This window comes from Necator americanus, chromosome IV (assembly GCF_031761385.1).
Source record: "Necator americanus strain Aroian chromosome IV, whole genome shotgun sequence".
Lineage (NCBI taxonomy): Eukaryota > Metazoa > Nematoda > Chromadorea > Rhabditida > Ancylostomatidae > Necator > Necator americanus.
Window position 1 is genome coordinate 13,464,501 of NC_087374.1, and position 19,853 is coordinate 13,484,353.

General features: G+C 41.7%; 2 protein-coding genes across 3 annotated transcripts in view; one reads left to right on the forward strand and one right to left on the reverse strand.

Moving 5' to 3' along the window:
• The window catches only part of RB195_001160 (uncharacterized protein), a gene marked incomplete at both ends in the record, with an annotated part of 18,462 nt that extends 3,354 nt beyond the window's left edge, over positions 1-15,108 (forward strand). Inside the window, 9 exons of one of the 2 annotated variants that reach the window (XM_064197809.1) lie at positions 1,789-1,815; positions 5,484-5,525; positions 5,585-5,669; positions 5,874-5,933; positions 9,486-9,565; positions 9,992-10,077; positions 11,235-11,345; positions 14,889-14,958; positions 15,016-15,108. In XM_064197809.1, the coding sequence (XP_064053690.1) occupies positions 1,789-1,815; positions 5,484-5,525; positions 5,585-5,669; positions 5,874-5,933; positions 9,486-9,565; positions 9,992-10,077; positions 11,235-11,345; positions 14,889-14,958; positions 15,016-15,108 (654 nt within the window). The remainder of the gene's footprint in view (positions 1-1,788; positions 1,816-5,483; positions 5,526-5,584; positions 5,670-5,873; positions 5,934-9,485; positions 9,566-9,991; positions 10,078-11,234; positions 11,346-14,888; positions 14,959-15,015) is intronic. The other variant, XM_064197810.1, reaches the window with a different exon arrangement.
• A 1,641-nt stretch (positions 15,109-16,749) lies between these two features.
• On the reverse strand, positions 16,750-17,184 carry RB195_001161 (uncharacterized protein; the record flags this gene model as incomplete). The annotated part of the gene is made up of 1 exon (XM_064197811.1): positions 16,750-17,184. One exon carries the CDS (start codon positions 17,182-17,184, stop codon positions 16,750-16,752), a length of 435 nt encoding a protein of 144 aa, XP_064053692.1.
• Between the last annotated feature and the right edge of the window lie 2,669 nt (positions 17,185-19,853).

A 19,853-nucleotide genomic window follows, 5' to 3' on the forward strand; every position in this document is an offset into this window, starting at 1 on the left:
CCAACCCTACCTTTCCTTTTCAACATTGGCTCTGATTATTTAAGTGAAAAAAGCATTACCCTGTTGGGACCTTTCTTCGTTCTTCTGATCTTGTCAATCCCTATGCTACGCATTCGTCTTCAATTTCAAATCATCCGAGGTTTATAAAGCGTCAGCACCCCATACAATTGTCTGTAAAGGGAGTTGATGTATCGGATCAGTCTCTGTGGTCTCGGGCAACGTCGGTAACAATTTGCTGACCTCAGAGGCCATAAATATTCCCAGTGCATTCTCGAACTGTCGACTACGTAGATGCAACAAGACCTCTTAGCAACTAGACCATGTCTCTCTATGTTATTAGTACTGAATGGAGAAACTATGGTAGTAAAGGTGCAAATTAACTTACGAAATACCTTAGGTACTTAGAAGAAAGGACTTGATTTTCGGACATCGCAGCTAGCTCCTGTTTGTATAGCCGCAAAACACAAAAGCGAACGAAGCGGAACGTAATACTTCGTTGAGTTTTGATAGAGTGTCCTCCTGTTCAGCGTTTTCCTCTTTGAGAGGTAACGTTCGCTCTTCTAGCAAGATGACGTCATTTTGTCCAGTTAGGTATTAGACGACAGCCTGGATATAAAGAGGGCTCTGCAGATTTTGTAGACGTGTTTCACTCATATTCTCGGCTATGGACGCAGCGTTTCCTATCTCGTTGTTGCAGATCAAACCGAGAGAAGTCAGTCGTCCACCGTAACTTCTTTACTTTCAATTCCTTCCATACGGCGTTGCCGTGAGCGGTAACAACGAGGCTGTCGTCGATGCGATCACCGAGAAGGGATTTTCGGAGGTGTGGGTTGTGGGTCTATTCCGTCCAGGGTGCTGGTGCTAGACTCGCTTACGTTGCTTCTTACGTATTCCCACCTTTAGACATTAAGGTGTAGCCCAAACCTCGCCAGTTCTTTGTCTTTAGACGCTAGCATGACGTCACCGGAGTAGAAGAGTGTTGGAGGCGCAGCCATCTGAAGATCTCTCGTTTTTAAACTTTTCCTTGATAACTTTTGAGAGTAATGAGGTGCCCTCGGACGCATCTCACCACTTACTGAAGACTACACACTAATTTAGCGTTGTTGATGCGGTATAAATACTTTCTCATCGGGCGCCTGAGTCTGAGTGAATGCACCACTAGTAGTTAGACCCAGCTCACTGTATGCAGTACTTTTGTAGTACAGAGGCGAATTAAATTTGCTTTTATAAACCATGATAGTCAGCATACAGATCTGTCAGACAGATGGGCCTACGAAGAAAGAGAAAATAAATGTGGAAAGCAAAGAAGGTACGAGCGTTCCTTCGCCCACTTTGTATGGACCTCAATGAACAAGTTCCGCAACGACTTCACGCGAGTTTTTGTGATGCATAGCAAAGCTTGGGACTGAAGATCAAGTTGTTCGGTACCGGTTCTACCCTTCCGCAGTATGTTTGAAGCGAGACATTCCAAATTTATTCTTACAGGATAGTTCGGCAACAAAGTAAACGAGAAAAGAGTAGCCACCAGTAGATTTTGCTAACACTGGATCACATTTTGGTGAAACCACCGCTTAAGCTTATGTAACTTGACATAAGGATCATCACACTGCCTCTTCTCCTATTACCTTAATCCTTCTAACTGCTGTGAAAAAAAACTTACAACGTCATATCATATTGTAAAAATGGTTTCCTCTCACGTAACGAAGACTGCATTACAAGTCCCACCACTGGTCTAACTTTTATGTCTTGTCCGAAAGATTATAAGGCTACTAAGAAACAGTTCTTTAGGACAAAAAGACCAAGATGAGCGAAGACGTAAGTGCAAATCGATTTCTTTCTACACATTCCGTCTTTTCTTTCTATCTCAAGATCTCAAACTTGTTGCACTTGATTCGTTTTAATAATACTTTCTGTTTGGCTTTTCGAAACAGTGCGAAAAATACCTTCTGGTTAGATTTTCCACTGAAGAGATTTGGAATTTAAAATTCCGACACTATATGAGCAAAATGAGTTCTACACTCGCTCGACATGTCTACTACTTACGCTAATGTACCTGAGTATGACACAGTATGTTCTGCAAACTAGAGGCAACATTTGATACACTGGGTTGAGGAAGGAGCACTTAACAAAACATTCGCCTTCTAGAACTTCTAGAACAAAACTCATCTGCAGCTGATTGTCTGCTACGGTTTCCACAAAACCATAGTTCAATGACTGTCCCGGCCTCTATCTGCGTTGTGCTCAAGGAGGACATCATCTCGACATTTACGATTTGTCGCTGGTAGCGGTGCTTCCAGTCAGGAGAAATATAGTTTGAGGCCAATCTATTTTTAGTTGGTGATAACTGATGTAGTTTTGAAACCTGTGGGAGAATATAGAGTTTCGGAAGTAAATTACGAATGTGAATGCTGCCTCGTCCAATCCTCCTAATCGTCCTCCAAAAATGGTGCGCAAAGCTACATACGTTTGTTCCATCAAGCCTGTTCAAGTAAAATCATTGAGTGGGCTGCTGAGGGAAATGGAGAGTGTACGAGAATGCCACAATCTAAGGTACCTTGCAGTAACCGAAACGATTATTACGCCGTTTTTCAGTACCATTAAATTGCATTGAGCGCAGCCACTCTCGTACTCGTAATATGTATATATATATATATATATATTCCCATAGATTTATTTTTCTTCACGATCCTTAGATGCGAACAGAAAGTTATGGGCAATCATTGTCACGATTTTGACCACCATAAAGTTGCCCTGACGTTGGTGTCCCACGAACTACGCAGCTAAGACAGCACGTCAGGGATTAGTGTTTCTGAATTTGTCATTAATGTTCTGCACCGAACCATCTCGAGGAAAACACCTCACCAGAAGAAGATTCTGCACGGTTTTTTTTTTGGATTCCCAGAAGATGATCTATTTTGAATTCATTTCTGCGGGACTCACTAGCGGACTTCAAAGTGTCAACTACTCGTTTCTGGAAGTAATCCGACGTTATTAACCAGAAACGCACATAGCGCGACGGTGTCTGTCAACTTCACGACAATGTCCTTCCTCGTGCTGTGAAGCTGGCATATAAGAAAATTCCCAAACTAGGAAGAGAAATGCCCTGAAGCATTACCCTCGCGAAAAGAACTTGAACGGTAAGTAATAACTGGAAACTGCGTGCGGAAGTTTCTGTGTGAGTGAGTGGGTGTTGTGAGTGTTCCGAGTGAGTGAATGAATGTATGTAACCGAACTTCAGAATGCAGTGAGACTACCCAGCGGCATCAGATATGTTCGTCGGCGCGAGTTCTTTCTTAAGGATACCAAAACACACAACCGGCTGCTTGAAGGCAGCGTATCACGAAAGTGACGCAGGACGGAAATCCCAAGGAATCCGTAGAGTTGTACATTACAGAACCCAGCGTGGGCTCGCTCAATTCTCCTAGCCGTCTTAAAAAAAACCGCGTGGGAAATGCGTTTTTTTTTTCAACGAAGTGCGAGAGAACACTTTCTCTTCGAACTTCAGAATGCAGTGAGACTACCCCAACGGCATCAGGTATGGTCGTCGGCGCAAGTTCTTTCTTAAGGAAATCAAACCTTAAGTCAATCAAATCACTTTCTCTTGTAAACGCTCCGGGCTCCTCAGCGGTTTTACTTAAATAGACTAGTGAGAATCCACCATTGATCTTCGACCCCTCGCTAGTGGAGGTGCACAGGGTAGTGCATTCCAACTTACCTCGCAGGAAAAAATACCTTCTTTCATGCCGTGCTAACGATGATCAGCAGAAGTTGAGTAGAGCTACGTTGAGTTCCGTAATCTGCAAGCCGAGCTCTACTGGTTTTGATTCTACGTCAGTTTGGTGATTCGCTGCCTTTAAACAGTATCTGACAGTTCTTGGCGTAAAACCTCATTAGTAGGAATATGATGTACACCTCATTTCACTTTGGCACATCATTCTTTGCTAACTGTTGAAGAAAAACTCATGCTCCAAATAACATTTTCGAATTGTAGTGGTATCAAAGGAATACAGATGTAAAATCAAGTTTGAATACTTTCCAGATGTAGTGCTGACGCGTTTATTAGGGTGTTCGAAAAGTATCTGCCAAATACGGCGAAATTTCAAAACAACACAACTTTTTAACAACATTTTATTATTCGACGAAATAATCTCCATCAACATCGACAACCTTCTCCCAACTTCTCACAAGATCACGGATTCCTTTGGCGTAGAATTACGGGGGCGAAGAAGGTCCGAAGGTCATTTTCGAGGCGTCACGATCATCGTAGCGCCTCTCTTTCAGGTGATGCTGAGTCGATCGGAAGAAGTGGTAGTCGCTTGGGGCCACGCCCGGTCTGTACGGTTGATGCGGTAGAACTCCCCATCCGAGCTCGAGAAGTTTCTGGGAGGTCTTCTTCGCGTTATCGTGCAGCAGGCAAACGTTGTCGAGCTTCGGGTGCTCTTGCGGATTTTGTCGGCCAGTCTTTGCAGTTGAGCGCAGAAGACCTCGGTAGTAACTGTCGTGTTGTCCGGCAGCAGTTCGAAACGGTAGATTACATGAACTCCCCACCTCAGCATGACCTTCTTATCATGGACTTCACCTTCCACGAAAGGATTTTCATTTCATTTCCGGCATTTCATCGCCATCGCAGCGGGTGTGGTTGACGTGGAGGACCAATATTTCATCTCCAGTGACAATGGTGTCCAGTTATTCGAATATGAGGCCTCTGAAGAGCAGCTGAGTGCAGATGTCCAGGCGTCTTTGGCGGTTGCAGTGGGAGCCACTGACCGAGCTTTTTCATCATTCCGAGAGATCGCAGCCCACTGCTCACGGCGGAAGCGAACAGCCAAGACTGGCGGCAAAATACCGCGCACCTTCACATGGATGCTGCTCCGCCAGATTCTTTAGCTCGTCGAACGTTATTGCAGTCGGTCGACCAGGGCGAGGCTCATTTTCGAGTTTTTTGTTCCCGGCTTTGAAGCGCTGGAACCATGCGCGCACAGACCGCTCAGAAGGGGCTTTAGTGCCGAATACTTGACTTAAGTTTCTATGAGCTTCAGCAGCGGGGTGGCCAGATTCCAACCCGTAAAGGAGTACGTGTCGAATATGGGTGGAATGTTCGGCCATTATAGTATGAAATAGGCAAGGAAGAGGGATCTGCGCTACTGCGAAATTTTTGGCAGATACTTTCCGAACACCCTAATAGAAAGGAAACCATGGAATTTCATCCCGTTATCATTTCATCAATGCTTAAATTCCTAAGAAAGAGAATGAAAGGGGATGATCGATGGAAAAGATAATTTTACAGAAAACTTTACTCTTAATTTCTGCTGATGAGTGGAAGGGGAGCAAAGCTAGAACTACAAAATGTCTGATGTCCGACGTTACCAGGGCATTCGATTTGTTTGAATTGAAGGAGATTGTTATTTTGGGCTTTTTCTTAACCCAATACTTTGTCAATTCCACATCGTAGTAAAAGACAGTAGGTACCATAGTTATTGCAGGGTGCTATTTTGAAGGCCGCACCACCGGTTTTAGAGAGCAACGTAAACACATTTGACTATGTTCAACTTTTTACGTAACTCAAGCAAGTGAAACCTTTCAGGTACATTTTCAACCTCACCGGTCTTCAGATGACAGAGCATACCGAAAAAAAGACGAAGAGGCACCTTCAACAGCTATAGATATAGGTTAATTTATAGATGTTTACTTGGTTGGTGGGTACTTGTCTAGATACTGCAGTCATATGCGACGAGAATACAATTTCGAAGATTTCTTTTTCAAGCTAGATAACTTCGACTAAAACTCGTGATTTGACAGACTTATGAGCGCAAACTTCTACTCACTTTGCGTTAGTTTTTTTTTTCAATTTTCTAGCTTCCTTTATTTTTAAGATAGTTCGATAAGGAAGAGACGGACGAAGAAGCCTCGGAAGGCGCAGTACGGGGCAAGAGGTCAGCCATTAACAATGAGCTATTGATTTTTAAAGCTTGAAGCTTGAAAATAGAGTAGAATTGGAAAATCACGTTCTGACTTCAGACGTCGTAAGGAATTTTTTTGAGAATGCGCTATACATTTGAACTTTGCTTCGACATGGTTTTTCTGACAGTCTCGAATAAAACGACCAGGAATGTGTATCTTTTTAGCCATTATTGCTAGTTTCTGTAAGACCAATTATCTCCTGACTTGTTTTTTGGAGAAGCAACTTTTTTATCTATGTACATACTAATATAGATTTACGGCTGGTACATTTCACGGAGGTACCCCTGTGACTGTCGCAAAACCAACCCATTAGTATAATTCTTTGATGATCAACCCAGAGACCATGAACATACCTGTATCACCTGTGCTCCCGTTGTTCATCGATTCGCTCGAGCGGGCGCCAAAAATATTTCCATTTGCCCCGATCGCGCGCAAGTGCTGCTCAGTGGCATTCTTTCTCGGGAGGGACTCTGAGAGCGTCGTATTTTTCTCTGAACGAGTTCGTAAGGAGACGAACGCACCGCAGGAAGACCATAGGGTCGGCGATCTTCTTGCGGTGCGTTTGATAACGCGTGGTATCAAGTCACTTTCGGCTCGGGTCCAACTGTCCTATTGTCGTTAAAACCCATCACGTGTCCGACCCACATAATTCCTTGGCATATGCGGCAGCGTCGCTGATCTTTGATCGGTGATTTAGGAAAGAACCTCGAATCCCGTCCCTCACTCGTGTAGCGCGGGATACTCCTAGCATCACCATTCCAAATTTGCATTCTATGACGCTGATAGCATTTTCCTCCTGCTTGCGAAACGCCTACGTTTCTGAAGCGCAGTTCAAAGAAGAAAGAACAGTGGTGTTGAATAGGTGGGCATGGAGCTGGATGTTCTCAGTCCTCTTCACTACATCCTCGATGCTCTTGTATGGTCCCCACGGCGCTCGTTTCCTTGTGCCCAGCTCGGAGGTCAGGTCGTTCATCATTTTGATTTCCCGAACTAGATATACGTAGCTGAAGCATTTGGATATAACCGTTCCGTTGAGCGTGAATGGGGCACCAGAAACCCATCCGTTACTCATTAACATTTTAATATCTAGGATCACCTGAAGACCAATCTTTTTATACGTTTTATCAAATTCGGCCAGCATCCATTCCGCCTGATTGATGTTTGATGTTATTGAAACGATGAAATCAGGGAGAAACATTTCATTCCTCGTATCGCGTTCTCGAGAGTGCCAATGAATATTTTTGGTGAAATTGTGCCGACCCGAGAAACCCTTTTCTTCACGTCGACTATGCAGAATGGGGAAATTTTGGTGGTAAAGTTGTTACACAAATGTCTTATTGTAGATGCTATTCTTCATCTAATGTTCCTTCTATCCTGTTTAAGAATGCTCTTGTGAGCAGATTGGGCTCTAGTTGCCTTAAGGGTCCCTCTTCTTATGCAACAACACCGTCTTTTTGGTTTTTCTGGAAGCTTAGGAACCTTGCATTCCAACAGATGGAGTGAGGAGCCTCGCCAGTGCATTGATGAGAACTGGCGAAAGATACTTCAGATGTTTAGCCTTGATCCTGTCATTAACGGGTGAAGTACGATTCCTCACCGACATCATGGCGTGTCGGACTTTCTCCTTCTTGATGCTGTAGTTGATCCATCTGGGGTCATTTTTGTTTTACGATTTGCGAAGTTCCGACGGGCGTAGCGAATGCTCCGTCCCGCCTCTGCAGCTTCAGCCAACACTTCCGCTCTTCTCTAATGGAGGTCTTCCTTTATCGCCTCTCTGCAAAGCCTTCCGAGCTCGGACGTGAGTTCTTGGTTGCCTGCAGTTCGTGCAAGTCCACGCTGACGTATCACCTCTAGAGTTTCCGGAGACAAGCGTCTCTTGGTGGTTCTGAAAGGCTTCGCTTTCCTCGTAGAGTCGTGAAGATATTCTACAAGACTTTCTTATTCGTCGTCGAGTTCGCTTTGAGGAACTTTGCTGCTTCTTCTCCTCACGAATGCACATTAATTCTGAAAGACCCCCAGCTGAAACCTCAATAGACTGTATCCATCGGTTCAGTGGAAAGAAAACTGTATCCATGTTTCGTTTTGGGGATCTCCTATTATCTAGAATTAGTGGAGAGACTCTTTTCATCTAGAAAAATTCCTAACTTGGTTGTTTCTTCAAATATACTAACAGACAAAAGGGGACTGGGAAAGGGTTTCTCGGAGAGAATTGATCAAGGGATTCCCTAGGTGACCTCACCAGTGATCAGTTGTACATGAAATATCTCGTCACAATCTTAGATCTCCGAAGAAAAGACAGTGAACACATTTAAGTGGTTCATCTGGAATGAATAGCGATCCTGTCAAAGCGTACATCTTGAACTAAAATTAAAGGAGTCTACAACCGTTGTTTTTATTCTGATAGCCCTAACTGTGAGCCTAGCACGCCCACTTCTGGTGGAACTGCTCCGAATCAATAGTTATTGGATTGATGTATAAGTCATAAGTAATTTTTTTTCCAAAATTTCATATATACATTAAAAATATTGGCTAAATCTTGCAAATCTTTCTACAAAGTACTTTTCGTTCCACACAGCAATGGTGTTGTGATTTTTTATCGGTTTCCTGTTTTTTCAGATTGTTGAAATGGGGTGTAAACTGGACAAAGAGGAGCACTTTCGACACTTGCTTTTTTCTTTGAAATGAGTGATTAAGCAACTGAATCTGCTCGCCAGATTTTTGCTGCGGTTCGAGGGTATGAGACACTAAATCCTAAACGTTTTCTGAAAATGAACCTCTGAAAGAAATTGAATTTTGTTGAGTTTCTCTTTGACCTTTGGTCGATCGGAATGATTTTTGGAGAAATTTTCAAACACAAAGGAAAGATCGGGCAACAATCTGAAACATTTCTCATTCTCCGTATGCAACACATTCTCAGCTTCAGTGGCCTTATCAAATTCAAAAATCGCATGGTTTGGAAACGCTACATCTTCTTCACGTGAGAGTCCATTTCAATCATGTGAAAAACAAGAATCAATTAAATTAACAAATATGACCATTGTTGGCATAGAGTGGGAAGTTCTCTTCCAAAGTAGAAGTATGTAAAAATTCTGCAAAGTCTGGAAAAAAATATTACTTTTTCCCGACCTAGTGTGTGGCATCCGCATAGCAAGCAGTTCATAGAACAAACCTTGCTAGCGTCAAGAATTCAAGCCACCACGATGGTAGCTGCTCTCCACTCTCCCTTAGTATTCATTTTCGCATTTTTTGCACTTATCAAAAGTATTCAATCTCATTTAATTCGTATTTCGACAAATTCAGTTTACCAAAGGTAGCGGCAAAAATCTTATGCAAAATGTCCGTTGAAGAGGATCTCTTCGTATCATTTCTGTCTTATTTCATGCATATGCTTTTTCTTACCAGAACACAAAGTACTCGGTCCGTTTCCTCCTTGGAAACGTGGTAAACATTTGAGCCTTTAGATCAGGGTAGCGCTTAGCACTAGAAATCCAAAATTGTCAAAACTACCGACACATATTGATCAGGTCCAGCAAAGAAAGGAGAGGAGCGTCGAAAAGAAGAATACAAATATTTAGGGCCACCGGTACAGGAACCAGCTTCTGAGGTGAGTATGTGCACGTAACCACACAAGAGTTATACGACTTCATTTGCAAATGGTTTGTCACCCCACGCCAACCGAAATGTCAATGTTTTCCGGTTTTGCAGTTCCGTCATCTAATAAGCGACAATTCACAATACGTTTCTTTCTTGATTTTCTTTTAGCGCACTAATTTTGAACTGCCCCACTTCTTTTCTTTTCTTTGTATAATAGGTCGCGGTTCTGTTATTCGCATTCCTCAAAAAAAGAAGCATAAAAACCCGAGCAGTCAGATTTTGTATGAAATTCTAGTCGGCTACGTGTGGGAATAAGATGTCGCCAGTCGATGTATCTGCAAAGCTTAGAGATACTTTCTCTACATTACTTATGCTAATTCTTCTTATTTCGAGATCTTTCTGTGAGCTGATGAACAACTCTTCTTGAGATTTTCAGCCTGGTATCCAACGTGCATCCGAGTTGATTCCTTTAGAAGAAGACATCGATCCTAACTATCCAGCTCAACGCATTGTAATAAGCAAGTTCGTGATTTCGTACTGATAAACTAGCAAGTACATACTGCAAGGAAGTGGCCGCACTCGTGTGAATTATCTCCGAAAGTCGAAAAAGAAAAAAAAAGCTACAAGGGATCATCTTATTTAACCTTTTTTTGGCGGATTTTTTTTTAATTGCTCACTCTTTCTATTTTATCAACGTTTCGTGCGCAGGAACATTCTACGAAACTGCGTAAGCGCTGAAAACTCTAAATCTCATCACTATCAATATCTACATGTTCCAGTTTGATTAAAGACATCACCCCATGAATCTGAGGTGGTACGGATTTCAGGTGGAGTACTCGTATACGGGATCGTAGATTAAGGAGAGAAGGTGATTCTATCCATTTCTTCCTAATTACCGTAAAAAACTGCCCGGAAGATGCGGAGAGTGCACAAGACTGGCGCGCTCCAATCTACCTCGTTGTAAAAATAGCGTGCCGGATAGCTCGAAGCTGTATCTTCCGGGCCGTTTTCTACGGCAATTAGGAAGAAATGGACGGAATCACCCCCCTCTCCTTAATCTACGATCCCGTTTACGAACACTCCACTTGAAATCCGTACCACCTCAGACTCGTGTGGTGATGCCTTTAACGCTAACAGACTTAAGATGAGATTCAGATTTCGACTTGTAAGAAACACTTGTGGTAAACATTTCGCAAGCATTGCACCTTTCCAAGAAGGCAGTTTTTCTCTACGCACTACATTCTTCACAATGTTTGAGAAGTTTCACTAAAAGTATGAGAAAGATGCTCGTTCGACAAAACTCCTTCTGTGCTTAATTGGCGAGTTTCCACTTGTTGGCTTGTTCTAACAGTCCGCGTAAAATGTTCATCAAGAAGATTAAGGCGCATTGAAAAATCATGATATTATTGGAATGGTGAGCAACAGCACCGACCTCTTTCCGTTTCATTTTGCTCAAATTAAATTGCTTAAATAAGTGACGAAAAAGGATAGATAATCCAAACATTTCTTGAAGAACATCTTTTTGAAGGCAAATGAGAATAATTCTTCAGCTACTTTTTTCACTTGTAATGTTTTCTCTTCTTTGATTCCTAAAACTTCCAGAGGCTTCAAACTAAATTTATTTTTAATCAAATCACTTGTATTTATTTAACCTGAGTTTGAAAGTCGTTTTTTCAAAGTTTTGTTCGAAACGGTTGTCACGTGAAACGTTGGCTCTATGAGGACAGTTACCCAATTGATGGCCCAAGACCCTCAATATATGATTTGACGGGATCAAGATCACGCAAACAGTGAGGTTTCGCTTTTTTGAATAATATTATGTGTGTTGTATTTGAAATAACGAGCATTACAAGAGTGGAATTTGGAAATAGCATGAAAAATAAGTAATTCTTTATTATAAGATGCTCATCGTTTATGTGCCAGTGTACAGTGGCGGACAAATTTCAGCAATTTTTCCTCTTTGAGGTTTCTCTCCAATTTTTCATTTTCTGTTTTTGATTAATCGAGAACATTTGATCGAAAATAATGTGAGAAGTTCGCGACTCCTTTCGAAAAAGATGTTGAAAAAAGACAACCTGCAATCTTAAGTTTGTTGGGAGTAGTGCGAGCAAATAATCAGCAATTTTTCAGTTTTTGTGTCTTTTTCCGTAGCTTGCTCTTTTTTTGTTCTTTTATCACAATCTACACTTTCTCTTAACAAATTTCCTTGCTGTATGTCTTAGTGGCAAGTAAGAAATTACTCTGAATGCGCAGGAACTACTATCAAAGCCGTTTCTTTGGATGCAAAGAAGAAAAATTGCTACCCCTTATAATGTGCATATAAGTGCTTTTGCGAGAACTTGTAAAAATTCGAAATAGATTATCGATTCCCAGGAGTAGCCGAAAAAAGAAAACTATTGGAAAAGTGAAATCAAGATTCTTCGAAGTGTTGGTTGCAATCCATACCCAACCAGTCTGTCTTCAAAGTGGCCTTCAAAGAATTTCCAAAATGTCCCGTATGTCCCATAGGTTCATCCAGGGGACCAATCATAGGTTCATCCAGGGGACCATCCAGACGGAAAGCAACGTTTTTTTGTGTGATCTAGTACCAAACACCTCGCCAGCACACGGATAACGTAAGGCGGTCCTGGGAGGCACACGGGAATCTTCGGAAATTTGACAAAGTATTTTTGAATGTCGACTTGCTAAGTATGGATTGGTATCAACTTCTCTAAGAATCTTGGCATAGTAATTTTTTTCGTTGGCTATTTCTATGAATATTCATGAAAACTTCCTAGTTTTCGGAACGTGGACAACTTCTTGTATCAATATTTGTGTGAACATTACCAATGAAACCAAATTCCTCCCTCTCACACGTAATAATCGGTTCCATAACTCTTGCACCTTCGCCTCAACGTTCTTCTTTTCTCCCATACACAAAACAGGGAAAAAATCCCAGAAAAGTGTAGATCATAATTGAAGAGCAACAAGAGGAGGCAAAATTAATGCGAACAATACGAGAACTGAGAAATTGCTAAACGTTTGCGACCGCTATCATGACCATGATCATGTTATACAATAAGGGGCTTAGTCTGTATATATCACGTATCACCTTGATCACCTTGACTCCCGTTGATCTTCGAACTGGTCGAGCGGGCGCCAGTAATTCTTCCATTTGTCCCGATCGCGTGCCAGAGTAGTCCAGTGGTTCCTCCTTTCGCGTGGGACACGAAGAGCATCATATTTTTCTTTGAAGGACTTCGTGAAGAAATCTGACCATCGGGTCGGCGGTCTTCCTGTAGTGCGCTTAATATCGCGGGCAACCCAGTCGCTCACGGCTCTGGTCCAACGGTTGTCATTAAAGCGCATCACGTGTCCGGCCCACCTTATTTTACTTTCCTTGGCAAACGTGGCGGCGTCTCTAATCTTCGATCGCTGACGTAGGAGAGAACTTCGAATCCCGTCCCTCACTTGCGTGAAACGGGATACTCCTAGCATCACTCTTTCAGTTGCGCGTTCAATGACGCTCACCGCGTTTTCTTCCTGCTTGCGAAATGGCCAGGTTTCCGAAGCATAGGTCAAAGCAGGAAGTACGGTGGTGTTGAAGAGGTAAGCAAGGAGCCGGGTGTTCCTGGTCTTCTTCACTACATCCTCGATGCTCTTGTACGCTCCCCAAGCCGCTCGTCTCCTCCTGCCCAGCTCGGGGGTCAGGTCGTTCATCATGTTTAGTTCCCGACCCAGATAAACGTAGCTGGTGCATTCGGATATGTTCGTTCCGTTGAGCGTGAATGGGGCATCCGAGAACCATCCGTTCCGCATGAACATCGTCTTTTGTAGATTCAGCTGAAGACCGATGCATCCACATGTTTCGTCGAATTCGGTCAGCATTCGTTCCGCTTGGCTGATGCCGTAACTTCCGGGCCGTTTTGTACGGCAATTAGGAAGAAATGGACATAATCACCCTCCTCTCCATAATCTAATCCCGTATAGGCATAATCCACCTGAAACCCGCATCACCCCAGATTCTTGGGTAGATGCCTTTAAATAGTACCCAACACTTTACATGACCTGATCTGGATCGTTATCTTTATCATTAAGATGATGTCTTTCACGTCATTTTATGTTAAAACATCATTCTGTGATAACTATTAGGGGAAATCAGGAGGAATACCCATACTTCGAGTAATGCTTTCAAATTGCATCTATATTATTTTGGTGTCGAAAGAATGTTTGACGCTGATGGCTGAATATTCTCCAAATGTAGAGTTGACGCGTTTAGAAGGAAAACTCTGCACTCTTCCAAATTAATTTGTAATAAAAAAAAGAGAAGGAAAGTGTCATTAAAAAGACACAAATCTAATTTTACAGAAAATGCCACTACTATGAACTTTCACTGATCAGTGAAGGGGAGCGAAGCTAAAACCACAGAAAGTCTAAAGTCCGGCTTTAGCCGGACATTCAGACTAGTTTCAAATAAATTTGAAAATGCAAACTTCTACCTGGAGCATCCTTCCACTTTTTCAAACCCGATTATATGTACTGGATTTAACCAAAAGAAAATGGTGTAACGGAGTAAAAGCTTAAAGAAGAAAGACTTGGCAAGCTTTTATCCGCCACTACAGTGCGTTTCAAGAGTATGTATCCACCCTAAATTTGACAATTTCATGTTTTTCGCTCCTTCCTGCTGAACCAAAATAGTCTCATCAAATTTCTGGTAATCGAAAATAGTTAACGGAAATGGGACCTTTTTTGAAAAAAATTGTTTGTTTCAAAGGTGTGTACTCACTAGCAATCTTAAGGGCCCGGATTTGAACTTGTTCCTCGGTGGAGAGCACAGTTCTGCGAATCGGCATGGTGGTTATAATGAAGAGCTGTTCAAGCTGGTTATACATGACAGGATTTTCTTGCCAAAAATGCTCACCTTCCAGAGAGAGACTTCACCTTGATAAAAATCTCGGGGTGGATACATACTTTAAAAACAAACGAATCTTTTCAAAATGGTCGAATTTTCGTTCGAGACGGAAACTTCTTTCGAAAACAAGTAGCTAAGTGTTTTCGACTACGAGAAATCTAATGAGACTATCTTGGTCGAGCAGTAATGAGTGGGGAACGTGAAATCGTCAAATTCAGCGCGGATGCATACTTTTGAAACGGACTGTGTATATCAGTTTCGCCTTGGCGAGCATTATTTCAATAAAGCCGGAATTCCATATTTTTGATACAACCAATCTTCTAAGTCGCCCGTCTATATGAATAAGCGACAGAGTAGCTAGAGAATAGCTAGAAACAGCTTAGAAATCTGCACATTTTGAATTATTTTTGTGCCTAAGCATGTCTAGAATCGATTGTTCCAGATATTCAACATGCTGTTGTGGCCGAAGATATGTATGCGATGGATGCTGTGGCAGAGATCTAATGGCAAAAGTTCTATGCACTCAATTATTTGTAGATGTTTCTGTTTTTCATAACATATCTTTTCAGCAAAGAGCACTACTTAAAGACAGTGAAGAAAATGATCGTATTCGTGGAGAGTTGCAACGACTTGATGTGATACTAAGGAATCTCGATGACTGACAAACTAACACACCAAAAAAACCTACGTAGTACTTACGTGTACATATGCAGTGAGATCTATAAAAATTGTTCTTCTGCATTTGCTCATCAAATTATATAAATGTGCACATCACTCCTTCGCAGTTTGACTGAATCTTACGTACCAATAAGTGTATTCGTCGTTCTGCACATACATTTAGAACGAAATTATTTTATACTTTCTTCAAATCAGTAAACATCAAAGCTGCACATTACACATGCTGGTTCATTTCAGAGCTTCTCATAACTTTAACTGCCTTTGTAGTTCCGCCGATAACACATATTTGTCCATAAATTTCAGCGTAAAGACGTTGTTGTGAACATGGTGTAACTGCATTGTTATCAATGAAGAGTTGAGACAATGATGTGATGACATCTCTTCTCTTCTCAAGTGAACTCACTCATTTCTTACTAATGTTGCACACACGTAGTCTATCAATACCACCACTGGCTAAACTTAGTAAAACAAACAAAATTTGTGAAGTGATCAAAACTTGTGGTAGCTAACATGTAACTTTGAACTCCTCTCGCCCATCAATCGATTGACACAAATATATATTAGAAAATAGTCAGCCTAAGCGAGGTGCATGGAAACAATCTATGGATTCAATAAGAAGATCACTACTTCCGATGCCACTCTATATTAGCCGAATATACATGGACGAAAATTGATTTTTAGAAAATCGTTATCGTTGCTTTGCTGTAGTCCACTTTTTAAGCAAAAGCTGAACGAGATGACTGTGCAGAGTAACCGAGCCATATCTAATGGAAACATTTCCTTCTCAGAGTCCCCTAATGACAGGCTAAACACCCAACGGAGGAAGGAGTATACGTTCAACGAAAACAACTTTCTGATAAGAGAATAAAAAGACAACAGATAGTCCTTTTGTTGCTGCAGCTCACGCTTTTTGCGTAAGTCTCATTCAATACTGTGCGTCTCCTGTCTCTTTCGTTCTCTATTCGGTTTCACTTCAAATTCTGCGAAAAAAAGAAATTGTACACCTCCTAAATCTCTTCTACTTCCTTTCTTCATTCAAAGTAGGAATTTCTAGCGGCGTTGGATTTTTGGGTAAGCGAATGCTTAACACCCAATATTTGGTGGATTTGCTCCAACAATCCCTTTTTTCCAGACTTTCAATCAACTTTTGTTTTTTCGTGCTCTTCATAGACCTCGCTTGACCAACATCAGGATAAGCGAGACTGGTTAACAACTACTTTTTTTCCTATTTTTTTCTAGAGCAACGTATTCAGGATATAAAATAAATATTATTGCTACATAAATAATGTGAGAACATTGAAAATTCTACAAATTTGTAAAACACGGACAGCTACGAGAATATAGCAGATGAAAGGAAAACAGGCAAAAATAACATTACTTGTTTACGAGGTAGCGTCGCATCATCCTGTATTCATAGCCTCAATTTTCAAAAGTTCGAAGAAGTCGAAAAAAAGACATTGTTCACTCTTTTCAGAATTACGTTCAGAGAGCAAAAAAAAACAGTGATCAAAAAGTTTTATTTTTTGACATAAAGGAATTATGTCATCTCCAGAAATCAAGTAATAGTGCTTTTTCGATTCGATCGGTTCAAGGCAGTAGTAGCAGCTGCCTGATTTGTGCTCGTTTTAGTAGAAGCGTGAAAAATATGCAGGAAATCCATAGTTTCGATACGGCATATAAGCTCCGTAACGTGGACATCCATATGGACTTGGTCCATTTAGTCTTACTGAATAACAGCATCCAGGTCTTAGTCGATACCAATTACCATACACTCCGCCACCACATCCACAAGGACTTGATGAACATCCACAGCCACATGGCCTTGCCGTCATTGGGGGTTCGTCTGTAGTTGTGGGCTCCTTCGTAATTCTGCATTGGTATTCATCCACCGCATCTATGCATGGATCCGTTGTCGTTGCGGGTTCGGGCATAGGCAACCCTGTTTCTCCGGTTGACTCTGCTTTCGTTCCTGCATCACGTTGTTCGTCTTCCTTCTTGGCAAGAGACACAGAAAGCAAGAACACCAGAAGAAAAGATGTTAGTAACTGAAACGATGCCATAGCACTGACTATGGAATAAATTATATCCAGCTTAAATAAGGCTTGCATGCATCATAATGTTGCTATCACTAAGTGAAACAGCATGTGTTATTTTTACATATTACACTAGCCTGGTTGCAATCTCTTAATGGCTTTCACTTGAAGGCTGAATGAGGATTTGACATACGATGGTTAGAACGTAATGTGGTTTTGTAACTTTGCATTTTCCTTCATGCGCATAGAAAACATCTCACTTTTAAACGCCAGAAAATTTTTTGCAGAATTGTTTCATCTCAATCACAATCATTTAGCGAAAGTTTTTCTGGTGAAGAAATGTCCCACATAAAACAGCATGTACCTCTCACGCTTTTATGCAATAGTTGCATGTTCCTATGTAGACCGAAATTTTCTACAGTATGTCGTGTTGAGGACTGGCCAAATTTCTCTTGGGAAATTTTTCTGACCTATTGATGCTAATCGTTGGCTTGTACGCAAAAAATAAAGATAAGAGGATAAAGTGTCCGACGCTAATCAATCCCCTTGGGATGCGGCCCCACGTTCACTTCAATTCGGAATTGCTTGAGGTTTACGAACGTGTAACTGGCCTATACGATGACTTGCGGTTGCTAGCCGATGTGTCAAGTCAGTGTTTTTATCCTCCCAGACAAGTCTGATGCCAATTTATCGACACCAGAGGGATGAAGGGCTTGGTGAGCACTAGGGCGGATTCGAACCCCCGATCGATCGTGCAGGAAGCGGTATCTCTAACCGGTACACTACACACCACCCCCCACCCCCCTCCTCAGAGACACGGAGATCAGTCTCTGAATCGATGCCATACACACATGGACCACAACATTGACGCAGAAGTCCTAAGAATGTCAGGCTGATCTCTGTTTTAGGTGCCCTGACTATCGATTGAGTGCTGGAAAATTCTTAGGTAGCATCTGACCTTGTTCAGTTACGACTTTCAAGTTTCTTTCAAACACTTCTGTCGCTCAGCGTAAAGTGAAGAAGGACGGAAAAACATCACCATCGAACGAACTATACTCGTAATTGCTGAGTTATTTTATCCAACTTTCATTGTGGCTGTTCCATAAAATACTTGTTACTTCTAGCCATCACACAAACCAACCCAACAACGGTCTGTGAGGGTGGCTATCCACTCACGTTTTGCCAGGAACGGCAACCTTAAGTTGACCAAATACTTACAAGATGTATTTATAGACTAGTAATCTCCGGGAGGAAATTAGCCAAATGACATAAGCCAGCAGTATTCAAACATCGCCCTGACGAGCCTGCATCTACATATGTCCTATGAAACACACAGCTGGTATTGCTGGATTTTGATATCCGCAAACTGCAAGCACAATTTCGGTAAAGCACTGTTTTTTTACAAGATTAATGGCGTTCTTTCGTTCCCTTTGGAGGAAGTTAATAAATTCATTTCAGAATTGCAACGCCTATCTTTGTTTTAATGCTTATGCAAAAATATGTGTTTATGAAAACTGGTAAAGCGTGGAAGCAGCGCATTAACTTGGTATGCTCTATTTATGCAGAAATAAATGCACAATGTTGATGAAAAAACCATTTGAAATCATTTTAACATCTGATCTTCTGATCTTCTGTTACAGAAGCACATCTATTCGAGTTCTTCTGCGAAATAGTGCAATGATTTGCCCAGAGCTGCCAGACGAAGTCCTCTTTCAAACTGACTTAGAATATACTTTGTTTTCGAACCTTTTCCTCCTTTCTGAGATCAGCATCAATAGGTTAATAATCGCAGTAGAAACTTCTCCTTAGCACCAAGTTCAGCGTTTCAGAAAGTTAGGATTCCAACTTTTGTTTAACAACAGTCTCAGTGTTACAACAAAAAAATTTCGTCAGAAAAGTGACTTTTTTTCAACTGCCACAAACGGATAGTTTTACCTCAAATTTCACCTTTTATCTCACCTACCAAATCAGGCGATATATAACGAATCAGAGTAACAGCAATCTTCCTTTGTTGCATCCCCAAAATATTAATAGCACCCATTGCTTTGGGTACTTATTTCTTTGCACACGCTTTCCCTTTATAATTCTATAGTTTTTCATAGTTTCTTACACGCACAAATGACCATCCGTCGATATATTCCTCATTAATACCTATCAAAGTATTTAATCCTCCTGAGAGGGTTACAGTTCTTGGGAACGAGAAGCGGAGATGAGAGTATAACTAAAAGAACAAAAAAAAACAGCGGATTTGAGGTAAAAAGTAGTAAAGTAAAAAAAGTCGAACAGTTTCTGCTTCATTAAATGCTTAGGGATCCGGAACAAATGGTAGTCTGATGCAGCGAGATCTGGGGATTGGGGTGGAGGGGGAACTGTTTCTTCACCTTGGACCTCAACATGAGTGGCGAGGAGTGGCCAAAGCGACATTTTTTCGCTCGTTCTGTGGAGGAGACGAGTGGGATTTCTCTAGCGTCAAAATCAAATTGCAGAGCCGTAGCATATAGACATCAAAGCATATAGAGAATGTGTGGTTGCAGCCATCACAGCATTATCCTTGAGTTGAGTGTGGCAAGTGGTCAAAAAAGAAGTTCTTTTTGTCGTAGGGGCGGAACCAGTTAATGACGGTAGCGTGGGGAGTGGTCCTCTCCCTCAACGCCACGCTGACGTTAGTACATATCTGCTTGACATGCGTTATGGCG